Source organism: Molossus molossus, unplaced genomic scaffold (genome assembly GCF_014108415.1).
Source record: "Molossus molossus isolate mMolMol1 unplaced genomic scaffold, mMolMol1.p scaffold_m16_p_4, whole genome shotgun sequence".
NCBI lineage: Eukaryota > Metazoa > Chordata > Mammalia > Chiroptera > Molossidae > Molossus > Molossus molossus.
In genome coordinates this window covers 59,336,971-59,357,601 of record NW_023425377.1, presented here as the reverse complement: position 1 = coordinate 59,357,601, position 20,631 = coordinate 59,336,971, and the positions used below count along the sequence as shown (strand labels likewise).

The window sequence follows — 20,631 nt, the reverse complement described above, 5'->3', positions numbered from 1 at the left end:
CCCACCCTCCTTGAAGAAGCAGGTGCTTGGTAGACCCAGCTCAAATACTGGATTTTGTTGAAGGAATTGCTGAAGCCAGACTGGCTCAGTGATTGAGGCTCCCATAGAGATGCAAAATGCAGAGGTTGAAGCTGGGCTACGAGTCCATGGAAAATGAGTTTGTGTTCCCAGCTCCTTCTCTTTTCTCAAATGCTATATGATAAAATCTCATACACTAACCTACCCAAAAATGGGCAAGTTTTGCTTTGTTTCAAGCCCAGCCAGCCCCATTTCTATCTTTGAGCTCTGGGGAATCTGACCTCTGTCAAGTAAAGCAGCAACAATCAACTCGGAGTAATGTGGGCATCTATCCGGTTCTCTTTAGGCAGAACGAGACTGTGATTCCTGGTGAGCTCCCACTGGTGCAGGAGCTCACGGCCACGCTGCGAGAATGGGCTGTCATCTGGAAAAAGCTTTACGTGGTGAGTTCGGCCTAGAGCCTGTAGCATTATTCCTGGACTCTCAGCCTGTCTCTTCTGCAGGGGGTCAGCCACTTTTCAGTTTGTGGGGAGTGGGGTGCATCTTACCTGGACCATGCAGTGGCTGATAACAGCAGATTCTTGTTCCCCAGGTAGGGTCATTGGTGATATGGGAGGTGGAGGAAGTGGATATAATCATTTGTTCAATTTTTTCCTGAATTGACAACATGCTGATTGTAAAGTGATAAGAATAATAACAACTGCAAACACTTGCATAGTTTTGATTAAGTGTAGCGTTATTAATCCCGCAATACTTCTATAAAGTAGGTGCAGCTATTACCAGTTTGTCAGTGAGGAAACTGGAACAATCTGTTAACCTCTACATGTACTGAACACCCAGGACAGCTATCCTGAAAGAGGCCAAGAATGTTCAAAGTCTGTTGGCAGTAGGCTTGTACTTGTGTCCACTTTAGGAAGCTCTTTTCATGACATTAAAATAAATAAACACTGTTTTCTAAAGTTCCTTTTTTCCTGGAGACCTTGTAGATAAGCATCACTAGGTCTTCTCTCTGGAAGCACCTTCCAGCCTTCCATGGCTGGCCACAGATTCCTGTGAGCATGCATTCTCTTGTCTCTGCGAATGAGTTCACTGAGGGAACAGACTGGACTCGGTGGCCAGGGAGCTGCTTTCCTTCCTTCATGTGGCTTTATCTAGATTGTTTTCCAGTCATGTATTGATTCTTCATTTTAACTCTCAAAAGCCAATCTTAATAAGTTATTGGGAGCACACACTCTAGACCCTAAGTATGAAAAGACAATAATCAAAAGCTCATAATTCTAAGTTTATGAAAGATACTCATTTCCAGGGCTGTTTCCCAGGATGGATCACAGCAGTAGAAATCACCAACCCCTTTGGTGGAAAAAGCACATGATTTTTCTCTGCCTGCCCATCCTTCAAGGCCAAGTTTAAGCCCTTTCTTCTTCATAATATGTCTTCTAAAGACACTAATCCATAATGTTTCCTTCTGAACTATAGGAGCACTTATGGCTGAACCATCATCTGGTCCTTGGGGCATACTGCCTTGTAATGCAAGTGATCTTTTGATCTCTTTATGTTTAAATCACAAGTAAATTCTTAAATCACAAGCTCCCGAAGAAGAGAAGTGCTGTTTTAAGCCCTTTGGCCAACATCCATCATCTTGTATTTCTACGGAAAGCACTCTCTGGTTCTGGTTAATGGATTGGTTAGTGGTGAATGGAACACGTTTGATGGATGAGGAATTACATATATGAGTTAGCTCCTTAACATAGTCTTTCTGGAAGTCAGTGAGTGGTGAAATGTGTTAGATAATAACTATCAGAGAAGGTTTTTTTAAAGGTGTAATGTACAAGAGTGGGGAGTATGAATGAGGTTGACTTTTCCTCTTGCTAACATGCAGCTCTTGTGCTGAATTTATTATCTCTGCTCTCCACATGTCCACAGGTACTTGTGTCACATCTTCGGAACAGAAATGAGAAATAAGGGAACCAGGGAGGAAGAAGTATGATTCATATATTTGGGCTTCCAAATCCCTTTGCAGTTAATGGTGATGAGCTCAGGTTTTGGATTTCTCATGTGGGTGTTCCACTATTTAATAACAGAATTGGGTTCTAATTTCAAAAATCCATCTCCTCTCAGAGAGCAGCATATTTTTTATCTTAATTTTGATGTCTAATAAAATAACTATTTTGTTTTTTTGTGAATATTTTAAAATGTCTGATAGCTGCTATTGACTGACTAAAATACATTCATTGTAGAAATCTTAATCAGTTGATAGGGCTGAGCAATCTACTTCTGCTTTTGATACATGATCACCAGTAAGAAATAATACACTTCAAATGGATTTGTTGTAAGTTGTGGCTTGCTCTGTTTTTTCCCTGTCCCTTCCTAAACCACTGATGATCCACTTCAGGCAGAATTTCAAAAATTCTTTTTCAGAAATTTGTATGTCAAAGGCGCAAACCTCAAATATACTTCACTAGGAAAAAAAGTAAAAGGAACTAAAATCTATAGTTTTTACCACCACCAACCCCCCGCCACGTGCACTTCTGGTGGTTTTTGTTTTTTGATTCTGTGTATAAGTTTCTTCAGTATATGTAATGATAAATACAGATTTTTCTCATCTGCATCAATACTTACATTATTTCTCTCTCACATTTCCTGCCACAGATGATGAGCCCATGTGTTCTGTTTGGTGTCTTTAATGACACCTGTGGTGCCTTAGAACCTCCACATGTCCTAGTTCTGTTTCCCGTCTAAGTTCACGAGCGATTTATGCTGTAGACCCAGAGTCTTCTGTGAGAGGGACATGCACTCCGCTAGCCAGCCTCAGCCACAGTGTGAACACAGGCAGTAGGCTGGACAGGAGGGGTATCTATGTAGCTGTGATTTCTTTTTAGCAGTTATACTATAATCTTGTGAAATAACCATGAATGTTTTGAAAGGGAAGGGAGTTCCTTATGCTGAAAAGAGGGGAACCCACTCATCCAAAATAGAAAGAAGTTCCATCCACCACTAACCAAGGAATACCAGGTTCCTTCTGTTCCTCTTTGTTATATTTGTATTATTTTTTCCACTTATTTGTCTTTCCTGGTGGATATTGGCCAAGCTGTAGGAGACAGACACTGGACTGGAAATCAGAAAACTTGGTTCCTCCCCCAGTCCCTGCCCTAACTAGCTTTGTGGTCTTGGGCAAGCCACCTGAGGTCTTTAAGTGCCTGTCGGACTTTATCCCTCTGTAAAACTGATATAAAATCTTCCTTGTTTACTCCATAGAATTTGAGGGTATGAAAAGAGGTGGCGGTTGCAAAATCATTGTATAGGCAGATCACAGGCTCTGCAGTGTGAGCTTGCGGCCCTCAACACTGCCTTAGCTGGAAACAGTAGCCGCTCTGGCCGTCCTCCCTCTGGGCAGCCTTGGCTCCGTGTCCCTCAGATCTGACTTGCAGGCTGTGAAGCTCCCTGTGTACACCCCCCTTATCCAAGGCCATTTCCTTTCCACGTGTTATCTTCTTAGGCAGACTGACCTTGAGCACTCAGTAACCAGGCTGAGTGTTTCTCACCACAGATAATGAGCCTTCTTAGTTTAGGTTCAAGTCCAGGAGGCTGGATCATTTCAGAAAAGAGTGCAGAGTGCAAATTCACAGCAGCCTCTGATGAGCACAGCCTGCACTGTTCATCCTCGGTTGAATCCTGTGGACCATGTGTGTTTTTAGTGTAGTGGTTCATCAGGAAAGGAGTAAACTTTGTCAGTGAGGAGGGGGTCACCGGTGAAATGACAAGGTTGTGGACGTTGGGGTCAGACAGGCAGTCTGTTCTTAATTATGGCTTGCTCCCTTGCTTGGTATGTACTTTTATATTCACAAAAGGAACAAACCCTGTAACAGTTACTACAAATGAACAAACTACAATAGAAAGAACACAGGTTCTGAAGGCAAGGGTTTGGTTTAGGGTCTGCCACTGGATGAATCTGTAGCCTGAGACCTCCTAAATTAATTTCCTCACTTCACGTGCTAATTACATATTGTATATGTCTTGCAAATTTGCTGCAAGGATTCAATAGGATAATCTGTGTAAAATTCCAGGACAATGCCTGGCACACTGTCTTTAAAATGTGACAGGCCCTGATTATCCCCTTCACAAAAGCACTGGTGAATGATGACAGGTGTTAGGAGAACTAGAAGGCACTGTGAAGTTTTGCCCTGAAGTCAGTTGAGGGTGGGCCTTCCAGCTTGGGGCTGAGAGGGTGGGCCCCCTTCCAGCCTATGGGGATTTAACTAGTCCAGGTAGATGGCTTCAAGTATGCAATCTAGTTTTCTCTGCTGCCTCGCAGGATTTTTTGGTTTTCCCAGCCTTGGAAAGCAGATCCAGTGAGCTTTCTAGCTTTTTTTTTTAAATCAATTTATTTATTTTTGTTACAGATGTTTCTCCTTTTCCCCCCACTGATTCCCCCCTCCCCCTTCCTCCCTGCCCTGTCCCCAGCTTTGTTGTCAATGTCCATTGTTCATGCACACATGCATATAAGTTCTGTGGTTTATCTCTCCCCCACCACCCCCTCCCCTGGGGATTGTCAGTCTGTACCCCACTTCCACGTCTCTGGGACTACCCCATTCCTCAGGCTGTTATGTTCATTATATTTCACAAATAAGTGAGATCATATAATACTTGTCTTTTTCTGTTTGGCTTGTTTCGCTTAGGATAATACTTGCCAGGTCCCTCCATGTCATCTCAAAGGATAAGAGATCTTTCTTTCTTACAGCTGCATAGTACTCCATTGCGTATATGTACCACAGCTTTTTTATCCATTCGTCTACTGATGAACACTTGAGCTGTTTCCAGATCTTAGCTATTGTAAATAGTGCTGCTACAAACATGGGGGTACATAGATTCTTTCTGATTGGTGTTTCAGGCTTCTTAGGGTATATTCCTAGAAGTGGGATCACTGGGTCAAATGGAAGTTCAATTTTTAATTTTTTGAGGTAACACCATATTGTTTTCTATAGTGGCTGCACCAGTGTGCATTCCCACCAGCAATGTACTAGAGTCCCCTTTTCTCCACACCCTCGCCAACATTTGCTGTTTGATGAATTGTTGATGGTGGCCATTCTGACAGTTTTGAGGTGATACCTCATTGTTGTTTTAAGGTTTCTTTCTAGCTTTGTGTGAGTTCCCCCTGCTAGAAGGGCAGACAGACACCTATGCATCAGTTTAGACATGATTGGATTGATGTAATACCTAAGTTTACTTTTCCAATAACAATCCAGTTATTCTTTCTGAATATGCACATCCTACCTAGTAACATTGTATTTTCTCAACTAAAAATCAAATCGTGAATACTGACAAGTTAGAGGTTACTTTGGGGGACATTGGGACAAGAATTTTTTTTCTTTAGACTTTTTTGTTTTTATTTATTTATTTTAAATATGTTTTTATTGATTTTTTGAGAGAGAGAGAGAAGAAGGAAGAGAGAGATAGAAACATTGATGTGAGAGAAATATCGGTCAGCTGCCTCCTGCATGCACTGCACTGAGGATCGAGTCCACAACCCAGGCATGTGCCCTGACTGAAAATCGAACCCAGACGTCTCAGTCCGTGGGATGATGCTCAATCCACTGAGCCACCTGGCCGGGCTGGGGCAAGAATTTTTGAAAGAGGGAATCTCCTGGGAATTCTGAGATGTTTTATACTCTAAAACATACCCCTGGTGATTTATTTAGCTCAGCGCTGTTTCCATCTTCCAGTTGGAGAAATGGTTTGTTGAGTTTTGGTCAGCCGGGCCATTTTGTCCACCATATAAGATTGGGAGACTGAATCTAATCCTATCTCCTTAAGGCAAACAGATACGAGAAGAGCCTGGTGGCAGGTGGTGGTCAATACATATTTTGAATTAAGTGACTTTAACTGCTAAAATGTAATTCATACTAAGAAATGATCTTTCATTTAAAATGTGCCAGCAAGCCCTGGCTGGTTTTGCTTAGTGGTTAGAGTCGGTCCGAGGACCAAATAGTCACAGGTTTGATTCCTGGTCAAGGGCATGTACCTCCGTTACAGGTTTAATCCCCAACCCCTGTTGGATTTGGGCAGGAGGCAACCAATTGATATCTCTCTCTCTCTCTCTCTCTCTCTCTCTCTCTCTCTCCCTCCCCACCCCACCCTTCCTCCCACTCTATCTAAAAATCAATGGAAAAATATCCTTGGGTGAGGATTAAAAAACTCAATAAATAAGCCCTGGCTGGTTTGGCTCAGCGGTTAAAGCATCGGCCTGCGGTTCAGAGAGATCCAGGTTGGGTTGCCGCTAAGGGCACGTACCTCGGTTGCAGTTTGTCCCCGGCCCTGGTTGGATCGTGCGGGTGGCAGCCACTCGATGTGTCTCTTTCATGTCGATGTTTCTCTCCACCCCCCCCCCCCCCACTCTATCTGAACAAAAAATGGAAAAATGTCTTTGGGTGAGGATAAAAAATAAAATTAAATTAATTTAAAAAAAACCTCAATAAATAAAAACTAAAATGTGCCAACAAAATAAAACCTGTGCTCATTTATAGTTCTATAAAGATCTGGAGCAGAACAAGTACCTGTGACTGAGGTGGGGGTGGGGGACCTTGCCCACCAGGGGAATTGCCCTTTCTTCTCATTATAGCATATCCAGGCAGATTAAAGCTGCCCAAGTCTAATCTTTTTGAACTGGTGGTTATTAGTGGCTGCTGGAACATAGACTCTGAAGTATATTTAAGCTGGTAGCATGGTTTGAGGCCAGCGTCTGATCGCTTATTACCAAGAACAGAAAATTCCCGGAGCTGACTTCGTCCTGTCATCAGGGCCCTTGACCTGTGTGTTGCAAGCCTACATCAACAGGCCTCTCATGGTGAGACAGGCAGAGACTGGACTCTTTGGGCATTTTCCTGGTCGTGTTTTTCTCTGACGTTGGAGCCATGTTTTCAGGATTTCTTGTACTACTTCCAGAAGCAAAAATTGTCTCCTACTGGAATCTTTTATTTAAAATTCATGCCTTCCACCTGGCCAGTATGGCTCAGTGATTGAGCGTTGACCCATGCACCGAGAGGTCGCTGGTTCGATTCCTGGTCAGGGCGCATGCCCATGTTGTGGGCTTGATCTCCAGTGAGGGGTGTACAGGAGGCAACCAATCAATGTTTCTATTTCTCTCTCCCTTCCTCTCTCTAAAATCGATAAAGGGAAAAAAATCAAGGCTTTCCTAGTCAGGCAAAGTATTTTGCTGATGGAGAGAAAGGCACTAGAATGGATGCCAAGAGTGTGACGGGCCATGTGGGTTCTCTCCTTCCCAGGGGAAGAGTCAGGGCAGCCAAGGACAGAGCTATGAAACAGCCTGGACCCCAGGAGTACAGACAGCAGAGACAGGAGGTTCGTTGGGAGCGCTCCATACAGGTGGGGCTGGGTGTAGAACCCGCAGGTGTGAGGACATGAGCAGTGACATGGTCAGTCAGACCCCGTTATCAGGAAGTGTCTTGGAGCAGTAAATGAATTTAATGTTTAGTCTTATACTTGAAGGTGCTTCTCCTTGGGAACAAAGAGACCTTAGTGCCTGTCTTTGTTTTACAGATAGGTGTATTCTGAGAGAATAATTTGCCCAGGGTCACTTGACAAGTTAATGGTAGAATTAGAGATAGAAATCGTGTCTCTGTACTTTCAGTTAAGTACTTTTGCCTCTAAATCCTAAAATCTGCTTGGAAGAGGAAAGGTTGGTAAATAGTGATTCTTTTGCAGGAAAGGTGGAGGAACAGAGAACAATTTTTTGACCAGGTCTGTACTGTTCAGGAAACCGAAGAACTGAATCCAGGTTCTGACACCCAGTGAGGCTGTGCTGTTGCCTCAGTGACCCCCAGGATTTCTGAGATACTCGATGGATAGTTTCTGTATTCCTGCCACTATTGAAGGCAAAGCTGTTTTTCCTTGTGAATTTATTTTATCACTGCAAATTCTTTATTTATTTTTATTTTTATTTTTTATCCTCACTGGAGGACATTTTTGCATTTGTCTTCAGATAGAGCGGGAGGGAGAGAAGGAGGAAGAGAGAGAGAGAAACATCGATATGAGAGTCACATTGAGTGGTGGCTGCCACTCACACGATCCCAACTGGGGCCGGGTACAAACTGCAACCAAGATACGTGCCCTTAGCAGGAACCAAACCCGGGACTCTCTGGTCTGCTGGTTGATGCTCTAACTGCTGAGCCAAACCAGCCAGGGCTATCACTGCAAATTCTTAAAAAATAATAATAATAATAAAGATAAGTAGACATCCAGAATCAAAATGTAGAGTAAGACCTCAGAGATCTCCAGGTGAGAAAGAAGGTCAAACTTGAAACAAAAGCAGGAATATCTTACTGTCTGGTATGAAAAAATGTATAGATACCTCTGTTTGGTAGAAGTGATCCTCAAATTGAAACTGGAGTGGTATTTTACATTTTAGCTGCCCCCCGCCAGGTTTGTTTTTGAGTCCCTCCTGTGTCCCAGGATTGTGCTGACTTGTAGAGAGAGGATCAAAGAAAGTATTAATAAATGCCCTGCCCTCCTAAATGCTGTGACAGTGGCTGCTCGTGCGCAGAGGGCTGAGATGAGAGAGCTGGAGATGCCCGAGAAGGCACTCCCGTCACAGGCAGCCTGGTGGGACGGGCGGCAGGACTGGCCTTGGCTCATGGGCTTGTGGGGGTGCCCGATTATCTCCTCACCTGTCCTCATTTGCTTTTCCAGGAACCCATAAAGAGTCAGGGGCCAACTATGGCACAAAATGGCTTACTTAGAACAATCTGAAGACTGTGGCAACAATATCCATTTCCTTAAAGTAAATAGAGAAATTGCTTCCTTTGTTGTGTTTCAGTCTGTTCTATTCAGAATTAATTTGGCAGAGTGAATCAGAGAAGAATGACTGTCTTCATCCTTTTTTGGGGGGGAGAACTTGGCAAACAAGGCTGATATGGGCAGGCCATAATTACATTGCCTTGGATAATGTCTAATATAATTGAGACCAAGAACTTGTGAGCATGCATCACAAGAGCTGCCTGTCCTAGAGTCCCCTGGGTCTGTGAGCCCTTTCTTGACCATATTATGAGACATAATAGCTTAATTAAAATGAAAAAATATTTTTTAAAAGCCTAACTAGAAATAGACAAATAGATTGCAAAAAAGAAAAAAAAAAAATCCCTTTTCTGCCTAGAAGCTTTGAAAAGCAATTTTTTAGACTTCATTTCTCCCTCTGTTTTCCAGTTTGAAGGACGAGATGGAAACATTTTTTTATAGAACTGAATGAAAAACACAGGGTTTTTACCTTTACTCATTAAAAATGGAATTGAAAAGTCCCTTTTTTATGCTTTTCAGAAGACTACCTGATTCGAGAAAGGCTATTGAGAAATGCTGAAAACCTAAAATGTAGGGAGTATCTAAATTTTAAGCAGTCTCTATGGTCTGATTTTCAGATCAACCATGTTAATAGAGCATGTTGTGATCACCGATAAACATTCTTGTTTCCCTTGTGTTTTAGCAGGACTTTGACTTTCTTTTCAGGCCTTTCTCACACTCTGCCCATCTCACTGCTGCTCCGCTGTCCCCGTGTCTAGGCTGAGGCCGCCTCCCTCCATGTTTACTCTTTGTTCAGGAGTATCTTGGGTGTTTTCAGCCCTGATTCTAGTGATACCTTGCGCAGCAGTACGTCCCTGGGATTATTGTGGAAGAACATCACTGCAAAACATGCTGTACAGCTATCAGCAACTGTGTGTGTTTGTGTGTGTGTGTATTGGCATTGTTTTTATAGCAGATAATACTTCCTATGATTTAGAAGTGTATGGTTATAGAAACATCCTGACTTTTCACCTATAAATAAAAAAGAAATGGTCTTACAGTATGCATGGGGTATGTGGAATTGTATAGGTTTTTGAATTTTTATTTTTATTTATTTTTTCTTTATTGATGTTAGAGAGAGAGATGAAGGAAGATGGAGAGAGGGATAGAAACATCAATGAGCAAGAACAACAATTGGCCGCCTCCTGCATGCCTCCTAACCTGGGCATGTGCCCTGACTGGGAATCAAACCAGCAATCTCTTGGTGCATTGGTTGACGCTCACCCACTGAGCTACATGGGCCGGGCTATACAGGTTTTTATTTATAAAACGTATTTCAAAAGTGATACACAAAACAGTTTTTCCTGACCCCTCTATCTAAAGTGGCCCCATTTTCCCATGTATACCCTATCATATAGCTCTCTTTATTTTCCTTCTTGCACCTTTTTTAAGATACGTTGTTGGGGTGACATTGGTTAATAACATTATATAAGTTTTAGGTATACGGTTCTATAATACATCATCTGTATATTGCATTGTGTGTTTACTGCCCAAAGTCTAGTCCCGTTCTGTCAACATATATGTGACCCCCTTTACCCTCTTTATCCTCCCCCACCCCTTTTCCCCTCTGGTAGCTACCATTCTGCTATCTATGTCTGTGAGTTTGTTCGTTTGTTGCTTCCTGTTTTATATCCCACATGAGTGAAATTATATGATTCTTATCCTTTTCTGTCTGACTTATTTCACTTAGCATGATGCTTCTTGTACTTTCTTAGTCTAAAATGATCTCATTTGTGTTTGTGTAATATATATTATATATGTAAATATATATATATATATATAAATATATATAGTTTACTTGTTTATTGCTGTCTTTTCTGCTCTGGAATGTGGCAGGAACTTTATTTCCAGCAGTATGTGCTCTTGACTTTTTAAAATAAAATGAATCAGCCAATCATTTAGATGGAACCAAAGTCATATGGCTTGGACATCAAGCATTTTACTCTTAAAATGATTGAAGCACAGATAATTAGTTAGTTATAAGTTAATTTAGTTTGGTTATAGGAACTTTTTAGTGAAGCCCAGGATAGTGATTTAATTTTTCTAAATCTAACTATTTTCTGATGGTCTAATAGTTTTATAGGGATTTAAACATTTTACATTCTACTTCCATTATCCCTTATCTCTGAAATTACAGTTCTTTCTCCATTCATGATCTACTCATGCAGTACCTTTCATAGAGTGCCTGCTCTGTGCCAGCACCTAGGGGTGCAGAATGGACATGCACCTTGCCCTGTAGGCAGCTACCAGTTAAGCAGAGAGCAAGGCAAGCCAGCCAAGGCCAAGGCTCTGATGCTTTGACAGGACTTAATTCCAGGATCTGGGAGAGGGAAAATGAACTCAGAGTAGGGTTTTGAGGAAGAGACCTCTGACATCTAAGTTGAGGCTGATGACGAAAGAATTAGCAATTGGCGGATGGTGTAGTGTATGAGTGAATAGGGGTGAGCATGGGAGTAAGTTCAGGGGGAGAGGAGAACAGTGAGTCCAAGGAGAAACATCATATTAAGGAGTCTGGAGCACACAGGAGAAATGGACATAGCTTTACATGGGAGGACTGTAGATTTTTGAGGTAGAGATTGGTGTAAAATGCAACTGGGAATGGGGGCAGGAGCCAAGATAGGAAGGAATTTTCAATGTGATCTTCTGTATCTCATGGACAGTGGAAATGCCTGGAGGGGTTTCAAACAGAGGAGTGACATGCTCAGAATTGTGGGGTGCATGAACGATTGGATAGACGTATGAGTTAGGACCAACTGTTGATTCTACAATTGCTTATCTGTTTCTAAAATGGTACTACAGGCGGGAATGGGAATGGCTTAGGGCACAGCCATCCCCTCAAAGTGGATGGCTTACTTGGTTAAATAACACCTTATAAAGAATCTAGTCAATGACCGGCTGGTGTGGCTCAGAGGGATTGAGTGTTGTCCCATGGACTAAGCGTTCCTGGTTCGATTCCTGGTCAGGGCACATGCCCGGGTTGTGGGCTCGATCCCCAGTAGGGGGTATGCAGGAGGCAGCTGATCAATGTTTCTCTTACATTAATGTTTTTCTCTATTCTTTCCTCTCTAAAAAATCAATAAAAATATATTTTTAAAAAGAATCTAGTCAAAAGTCAAAAGACATTTCCATTCTTCATCACACCTCTTTTATTTGTTCCTTTCTCCACCTCATATTCCCTTCCTAGAACAACAAGGTCACACAATTCCGTCGGCTGCAGCAGATGACTTACAGCCTGATCGAGTGGCGGTCCCAAATCCTGTCTGGAACACTCCCCAAGGACGAACTGGCAGAGCTCAAGAAGAAGGTCACAGCCAAAATCGACCATGGGAACAGGTAAACCAGGGGATGACTTCATGAGAACTGGAATAAGATGAACACATTCATGCTAAGGACACAGGTCACCCTGAGCTTTTGACCTTGGAGTTGCCAAAAAATAATGCTTACTGCTCTCTTTTGGCCTTGGAAGACATCTCATTTTTTTGGGAAAAGAATTGGCAGTGCTCTTCATGAGCCAGACCCTGTGCTGGCTCTCTGATCCCAGGAAGAAACAGAGAGACAGGGAGATGGGGCTTGGGTCTCAGTGAGCCCACTGCCAGACAGACTGAAAGGGACTGAAGCCCACAGCTTGGGAACCCGGGACTGTCTCTGTTTGTATTTTAACACTAGATTTTAAGTCAGTATTAGACTTACTCTCACTCCAACTTCCTCTAACTGGAAGTGCACAGTAGATGAAAACCAGATTTGCCAGAATAATCAAGTATGGTTTTAGCTTGTTGATTATGTCTCCAGTAACTTCTAAAGAGTTTATCATGTCATTAAGTGTCTGATAGCTCCGGCAGATATGTAGGTTTTAGATATTACTGCCTTTTAAAAAATGAGAAATTCAGTCAATTCATCAATATTTATGGTGACCTAGGGTTTGTCCTTCCTGACCAACTCTTTTTTTAAAATTAATTAATTAACTAATTAATTGATTTGTTTTATTATTATTTTGTGTTGGTTGCCTCCCGCATGACCCTGAGTGGTGCCAGGGATCGAACCTGCAATCCAACTATGTGCCCTTGACCAGGAATCAAACCTGTGACTTTTTGATCTGTGGGCAAGTGTTCTTACCACTGAGCAAAACCGGCCAGGGCCTGACCTGCTCTTTTTAAAAGGCTGGGTTGGTTCCTCATTTTGTTTTTGTTGATGATTTGATATTTAGTTTCATTTTCTAAATTTGTTCAACTTGTGCATATGTGATTTTTTTCCTCGTCTTTTGCCCTACTTTTTCAACCTCATGACTCTGGGAAATGCTCAGAGACCTGTTCAAATACAGCCCATTATCCTACTTACTTAAATGTTGTAGACTTTGACAACTGGATTCAGAAATTGCTAGAGTAACCAACCATAGCATACAAGATTCAGATTCAATCATTATTTACGAAATTTCCCCTAGACCTGATTATAACCCTATGATGTGGCTGCTATTCCTATTTTATGGTTAAAGAAACAGACCAAGTGAGCTTAAGTGATTTACTTTCAAGTCAGAAAGATAAGTGGGAAAATTTAAATTGAACTCAAGAATTTTCTATTCCATGTCTAACTCTCCTTTCTGAGGGTTAAGAATTAACAGTTCCCTCCCGTGTTTCTTGTCCTTGACTATAACCCACAGGGGTTGCATTGCCAATCATATACTGCTGGAGGACTTTCAAAAGTCAGCAAAGGTGGACTAAGGCAGCTCTCCCTTTGCACATATGCTGCCTCTGTATATTTGGGCATTGGCCTGGGGGACCCTGATCTCTGGCATTGTTTGTTAATCTCCCACAAACAGCAGAACATGCTTGCCTTGCCATTCCAGCCCTTGGAAAGCAGCTCAAGAAATGAAACTGCTCCATCAGTGCCTAAGGAATTCAGTCACTGAGCAGCCACCAAGGCCCCTTGCGTATGAGTCTGAGTCTGGGTGGCCTGTGTGTCTGGCTGTCATGAAAAAGAACCTGCCAGATTAGATCTATTGATGGAGATGCTATAAAATACTAAGGAGGAAAATTAGGCATTTCTGCTTTCTTCCCAAAGATTTGGCACATTTCACTCTTATCCCTGAGCTTTCTTGCTATTTGGGCACCCCTATTCCCGAATTGCTGGTGCCTGGAATGTGCATTGGGTATTCAGATAGCTATATCGTATTTCCACCATATTACCCCCACGTCTTGTAAATTTTTTTTTGTACTTTTGTGTGCACATTGGGCATGAAGCCTTGCTGGGGATTGTGCCATGCATACACCCTATAGCTCTGGCTTTTCCAGTGCATTACTCAGATTTACATCTTAGCACAGTCAGGTGTTTTCTTATGCCAGTAAAAACTAAGTTTATTGAATGCATGCTATACACTAGATACTGTATTCCATGCTTTACATACATTATCTCATTAAATTCTCCCAAGAACCTTGAAGGGTGGGGAATATTTACAGGAAATCAGAGCTTTGTGAAATAAACTAAATTACCTAAAGTCACCTTGCTAGCAAGTATGAAAGCCAAGATTCAAATCCTGGTCTGATTAATATTAGGGCCCAAGCTTTGAAATGGGTTAAGAGATACCAGTAGCCCGGAAATTGATCTCCTTTAAGACAGTCTTAAATTAATACTGTCCCCCAAGTCTATACCTTGAAGGGTTACAGGGCAAGTCCCCAGTGTTTGTGCGTTGGTCTTTTATAATCCCTATGGGACTCAGGGAAAGAGGCATTGGTCAGAGGGCTTTGATCAGAATCAGTGCGTTTTGCCTTTGCTGGTGAGGTTCTGTGGACCAAATTATTTTGCATATCATTATATCAGTTTGGTTGATAGTATCATAAGTTGTCTAACATTGCTGTGATATGGAAAGGAGACAGAAATTGGAAGGAGAAAAGCCAATGAGCTGTTCTTGACTTGTCCAGCACCCAAGCTCTCACTATGAATCCTCTGGGTTCTCTCAATGAGGGCTCTTTAGTTAAGAGTCTGTTTCTATTGAGGATCAGCTGACCACTCCTTTTTTTCTAGAATGCTTGGGTTAGATCTGGTGGTGCGAGATGACAACGGAAACATCTTGGACCCAGATGAAACCAGCACGATTGCCCTCTTCAAGGTCCATGAAATGGCCTCAAAAAGGATTGAAGAAAGGATTCAAGAAGAAAAGGTACCCTTCCTCAAATATGCAGATTTTGGCCACTGATTTTCCATTTTTGCTTTTTTTTTCCAATCCTCACTCGAGGATATTTTTCCATATATCTTCATATAGAGTCGGGGGGGGGAGGGGGGCGGAAACATTGACATGAGAGAGACACATAGACTGCTTGCTCGCGCACGACCCCGACCAGGGCCAGGGACCAAACTGCAGCCGGGGCACGTGCCCTTGACCAGAATTGAACCCATGACTCTTTGGTCCACGGGCTGACGCTCTAACTGCTGAACCAAACTCGCCTGGGCTTTTGCTTTTGTTTTTAATCAGAGAAAGGGAGTTGTTGACTATAGAGGTAGAAATGTTTAGAAAATCATTTATGTCCTCATTTTAAAAACAAAACGTAACAGAAAGAATGAGCGTTCTGATATGGAAAGATTACAAAGATATATATTAAGTGAAAAAGAGCAAGATACAGAACTATGTAGAAATACTATTATTTGTGATTCAAAAAAGAATAGACAGCCCAGGCCCGTGTCGCTCAGTTGGTTGGATCATCGTCCTGTATGCTGAAAGGTTTGGGGTTTGATTCCTGGTCAGGGTGCATGTGTGAGACAACTGATGGATATTTCACTCTGCATCAGTGTTTCTCACTCTTTCTCTCTATCCCTTCCTCTCTCTCTAAAATAATTTTTAAAAATAATATACGTATATCTGTGCTTGCTTATATGTGTACTAAGTCTGGAATGACAGGCAAATGAGTAATTAATGGACGCCTCTGGGAAGGAGAGCTGGGTGGAAGGGACCCTTTGTACCATGTAACCTTCTGTATTTAGTGCATGTATTACAGTTTCGGAAAAAAGAATTAATATTAGTAAATATTTTGAAAGTAGTAACTGTACATTAAATAAAAATTGGAAAGATACAGAAAGAGAGAAAGAAGATTCACCTGTATTATGAGTGCCTAGCCATATTGATATTTTGGTTTATGGTCTTCCAGTCTTTCTCTTTGAATGAGTAAAAGTTTCTGGGGTTATTTTTTCTTAGTTTGTAGGTTTTATTTCCTTAGCACAGTTGTGATAATGCTTAATTATGTTTCTGGATTTAATGGCTAAGCATGTCTGAGAGTAAAGCCTTCCCAGTGGAGTCTCTTAATTTGCAGTGAGAGTTATCCCAAAAGAAGGATAATGAATCGTGATTTTTATGCTTTTAAGGTTCATCCAGAAGCAATTGTGAGAGATGAAAACTTCTTGAAGCTACTAAAGTCATGATTATCATCTTTTTGCAGCTATTGAATTACTTGGGTGCAAGGCTCTGAACAGGACAGTTGTGATTATGTAAATAATGATTATTTTTCTTACTCAATTGTCCACTTACATGTAGTTTCTTCTAAGTGCTTCTCATCTTAGGTGGTAATTTTATTTGTTCCCCCATTTCCCAATATTTCCCATTTGCTGAGAACAAGATATTTTTCTCTCTTGTCCTCTGTGTTCAGTCAATCCTGCAGAACCTGGACTTGCGGGGCCAGTCCATCTTCAGTGCCTTCCATACCTATGGCCTCTATGTCAACTTCAAGAACTTTGTCTGCAACATTGGGGAAGATGCAGAGTTGTTCATGGCCCTCTACGACCCAGACCAGTCCACTTTCATCAGGTAATGGAGACCCAGTCATCCATCGGTTGTCGACCTTGGGTAAATACCCAGCCTTCACCTGAGGAGCTCTTTGCTAGGTTTGAGAAGGGAAGGCAGAGAAGAGAGGGAGGCTTTCTAGGCAAGAGAAAATAAATCCTTTGGGCTGCTAAGCCTTTTGTCTGGCTGTTGAAACAGTGCAGTAACAGAGTGGACTCCTAGGTCTTTGAAGTCCATAAAACACATCAGAACACAGAGACAGGGTCAAAGAGAGGGCTAGGGAGGGGTAAACCTGCAGAGCGCAGAGGATTTTATGACACCGAAACTGCCCTGTATGGTACTGTATGATGGGTAGATGCCATTATATAGTTGTCCAGACTCATAGACTGTGCAACACAGAGTGAACCCTAATGTAAACTAATGACTTTGGGTGGTAATGATGTGTCGGCGTAGGTTCATCAGTTGTAACAAATGCACCCCTTGGGTGGTTAGTGGGGAGGCGGTGCATGTGTAGGGCAGGGGCTGTATGGGAGTCTCAGTACTTGCTGCTCAACTTTGCTGTGAGCCTAAAACTGCTCTAACATATAAAGTGTATAAAACCTTTGTTAATGACCGTAGGGAATGATAATGGACTTTGTTTAACCCTACAGTGCCATTACTGCTGAGCAGCTAAGAGAACATTTGTATTTTGGAGAAGATGGTTAAAAGCAATTACCGACAGATAATTTATTTCTAAAATAGAAATTTTATTTGAGTGTAGTGATGTATATTGCAGGGGATGGACTTAGAATGATTATTATAAAATTATATTCTTGCCCTGGCCAGTTTGGGTCAGCGGTTTGGCTCAGCAGTTAGACATTGGCCCGTGGACCGGAGAGTCACAGGTTCAATTCCGGTCAAGGGCACGTATCTTGGTTCGGGTTCGGTCCCCAGCCCTGGTTGGGGTCATGCGGGAGACAACCAGTTGATGTGTCCCTCTTATATCGATGTCTCTTTCTCTCTCCCCCCCTCCCTCCCACTCTATCTGAAAATCAGTGGAAAAATGACCTCAGGTGAGGATTAAAAAAATAATATTTTTGGTTCAGCAAAGCTGAAACTTTTAGACAAAGAATTTGAGGTGGAAGAAGACCCAGATGGAACCTGGTCGAATCTGCTGTCTGTGTCCATCTTGAGCATGGTTTGTCTTGGGTCCACACTAGGTGTGCCTTGTGAGCTGGGCTGCACAGGCTCATGTCTCCAGAGCCAGGAGACCAGAGCACCCATTGTGTGCTCCATCCACCTACCTGACGAATTTAATACCTTTTCCAGGTCTTCCTTTCACCCTTTCGGTCTATACTGTGGGCAGTTCCATCTCCAGTTAACCCCTCATTTTTTTTTTTCTCCTTCAGTGAGAACTACCTAATTCGTTGGGGCAGTAATGGGATGCCCAAGGAAATAGAGAAGCTTAATAACCTTCAGGCAGTCTTCACTGTAAGTACTACCTTCTGTTTAATCATTTTCTTTGTTTATGGTATTAGCAGATGTACATGATAAGTATATGAAAAACATAAAAAAGGAAACAGTGAAAATACAAGTTATCAAAAAAAAAGTCAAAATAATCCCCCTAGCAGGAATAACCCACTCATTTCTTCAACATATATTTGTTGAGCACCGATCAGATGCCAGGCACTGATCCTGGCACTTGAGATATACAAGTGAACACATCAGAAAAAAAAAACATCCATTTTTGCTCAAGATGCTTTTGTCCAAATGGGAAAGAATAATTCACAATAATCTAATAAATGAATAAACTGTGTAGAATGTTAGAAATAATAATTGTTTTGGGTGGATTAGATGTTTCTGGGTTGGGGGAGGGTTGCCATTTTAAATAGGTGGGTCAGGGCAGAACTCTAGAATGGCACCTTTGAGCAAGAACCTGAAGTCACGGGAGTGAGCTATGCAGATTATAGGGACCAGCATTTCAGAACAAGGTGATAGCTCAGGCACAGATGGGCTTCAGGCTTTTTAGTTTGCATATAATTTAATGACCTTTCCCCTCTCCTGTTCCTTTCAGGGTAAGAGAAGAGATGCTCTATATGCATCAGGAGCAAGGACATTTATTGGGCGTAGCTTGGGGCATAGTGACTCTTTCATTTGGGCTAAGAACTTTCTTGGGAATCTCATTTTTTCATGACTTCAGTGCTTGAAATATCCTAGAACTGCTGCCACCTGCACTGAGAAGACAGGCTGCAGCTCCCATTGGGCCTAAAAGAGATACTCCCTTTTTTCCTTAAGCCACACCCATATTTTATCTCCATGCCCTCTTACCACTCTTATGGCATGAAAAGCAGAGTCTAAGGTAGACTGCCTCCTGCACCCCACCCCAACCCTCGACCCCCCACTGAAGATCGAGCCTGAAACTCAGGCATGTGCCCTTACTGGGAATCGAACTGGGACCTCTCAATCCATAGGGTGATGCTCAGTTCACAATGGCTGGGCTCATTTCTTCTTAATACTATTCATTTCTTTGGTTAGCATCCCACCCCTAGGACAGACATGGTTTGATTACTAGCCCTCACTGACCCATCTAAATTTTCAGCACCTGGTAAACATAGACAAAAAAGCACTTGGAACTAACTTTTCCCCAAACCTGTCCCCAATAGGGAGCATTTCCTCATTTCAAACATATGTGAGTTTTTCCCCTAAAATCAAAAGGCATTTATCAGTACATTTAAAACACATTTTAAAAAGTCATTATTGAGGCCTGGCCAGTGTGGCTTAGTTGGTTGGAACCTCATTCCGAACACTGAAAGGCTGCAGGTTCAATTTTTGGTCAGGGCACATACCCAGGTTGTGGGTTCGATCCCTGGTCTGGATGCATACTGGAGGTGACCAATTAATGTTCTTCTCTCACATCAATGTTTTTCTCTCACTCTCAGCCTCCCCCTTTACTCTCTTTCTAAAAATCAATGGAAACGTATCCTTAGGTGAAGATTTTTAAAAAATGGCATCATTGAATCTTTGGTCCATCTTCTAATCAGTATTGTATAGCTGCAGTTCATCCCCCTCCCACCAATTAGAATCTTCTTTTATGTCCAGTCTTCACTGAAATAAAATGTAGTGATCATTTCCTGGGTAATAAAACCTTCTTCAAAAACTATTTATCAATGATTGCATGTTATTAAATAGTACAAGTGTGCCCTGGCCGGTTTTCTCAGTGGTTAGAGCGTCGGCCTGCGGTCCGGAGAGACCTGGGTTCGGTTCCTGCTAAGGGCACGTACTTCGGTTGCAGTTTGTCCCCGGCCCTGGTTGGTCGTGCGGGTGGCAGCCACTCGATGTGTCCCTTCACGTCGATGTTTCTCTCTCTCTCCCTTCCTCTCTCTCCGTCCCACTCTATCTGTACAAAAAAATATCCTCGGGTGAGGATAAAAAAAAAAAAAAAAATTAAATAGTACAAGTGTGCCACAATTTATCTAACTAGTCACCTGGAACCTTTATCTCTCTCATAACAGAAGCCTTACAAAACCTAGAGCGGAAATTCAAGGTTGATGTTATCATTGGTCTATATTCCTATGTTGGAGATTTAGGTTAAGTAAATTACAGAGCTCGTTCATGGGTTTACTCACCCATCCTTAAGAATACAAACAAGTGTAGCCCTGGCCAGCTGGCTCCGTTGGTTGGCGCATCATCTCATACACCAGAAAAAGATTGCAGGTTTGGTTCCTGGTCAGGGCACATACTTAGGTTGTGGTTCAGTCCCAGGTCAGGGTATGTAAAGGAGGCAACCGATCAATGTTTCTCACATTGCTGTTTTTTTCTCTCTCTCCCCCTTCCTCTCTCTCTAAAATGAAGTAAAAAAAAAAAAAAGTATCCTTGAGTGAGGATTAAAAATAGAAGAATACAAAGAAGTGTAGAAATTGAGCCACACAAAAAAGATATTTCATCTACACATCACTTATTAATCAACATACACCCAGAAGCTCTCAATGGAGGCCTCTCATAAAACGAATGAATGATAACAGAAA

At 42.1% G+C, this 20,631-nt stretch overlaps 1 protein-coding gene across 2 annotated transcripts in view; it reads left to right on the top strand.

Annotated features, from left to right (window-relative positions):
- DOCK5 (dedicator of cytokinesis 5) overlaps nucleotides 1-20,631 on the top strand; it is a 234,853-nt gene that overhangs the window by 96,901 nt on the left and 117,321 nt on the right. For both annotated transcript variants that reach the window (XM_036240517.1, XM_036240516.1), the window contains exons 5-9: nucleotides 365-461; nucleotides 12,050-12,198; nucleotides 14,881-15,016; nucleotides 16,494-16,651; nucleotides 18,016-18,097. In XM_036240517.1, coding sequence (XP_036096410.1) covers nucleotides 365-461; nucleotides 12,050-12,198; nucleotides 14,881-15,016; nucleotides 16,494-16,651; nucleotides 18,016-18,097 — 622 coding nt within the window. The remainder of the gene's footprint in view (nucleotides 1-364; nucleotides 462-12,049; nucleotides 12,199-14,880; nucleotides 15,017-16,493; nucleotides 16,652-18,015; nucleotides 18,098-20,631) is intronic.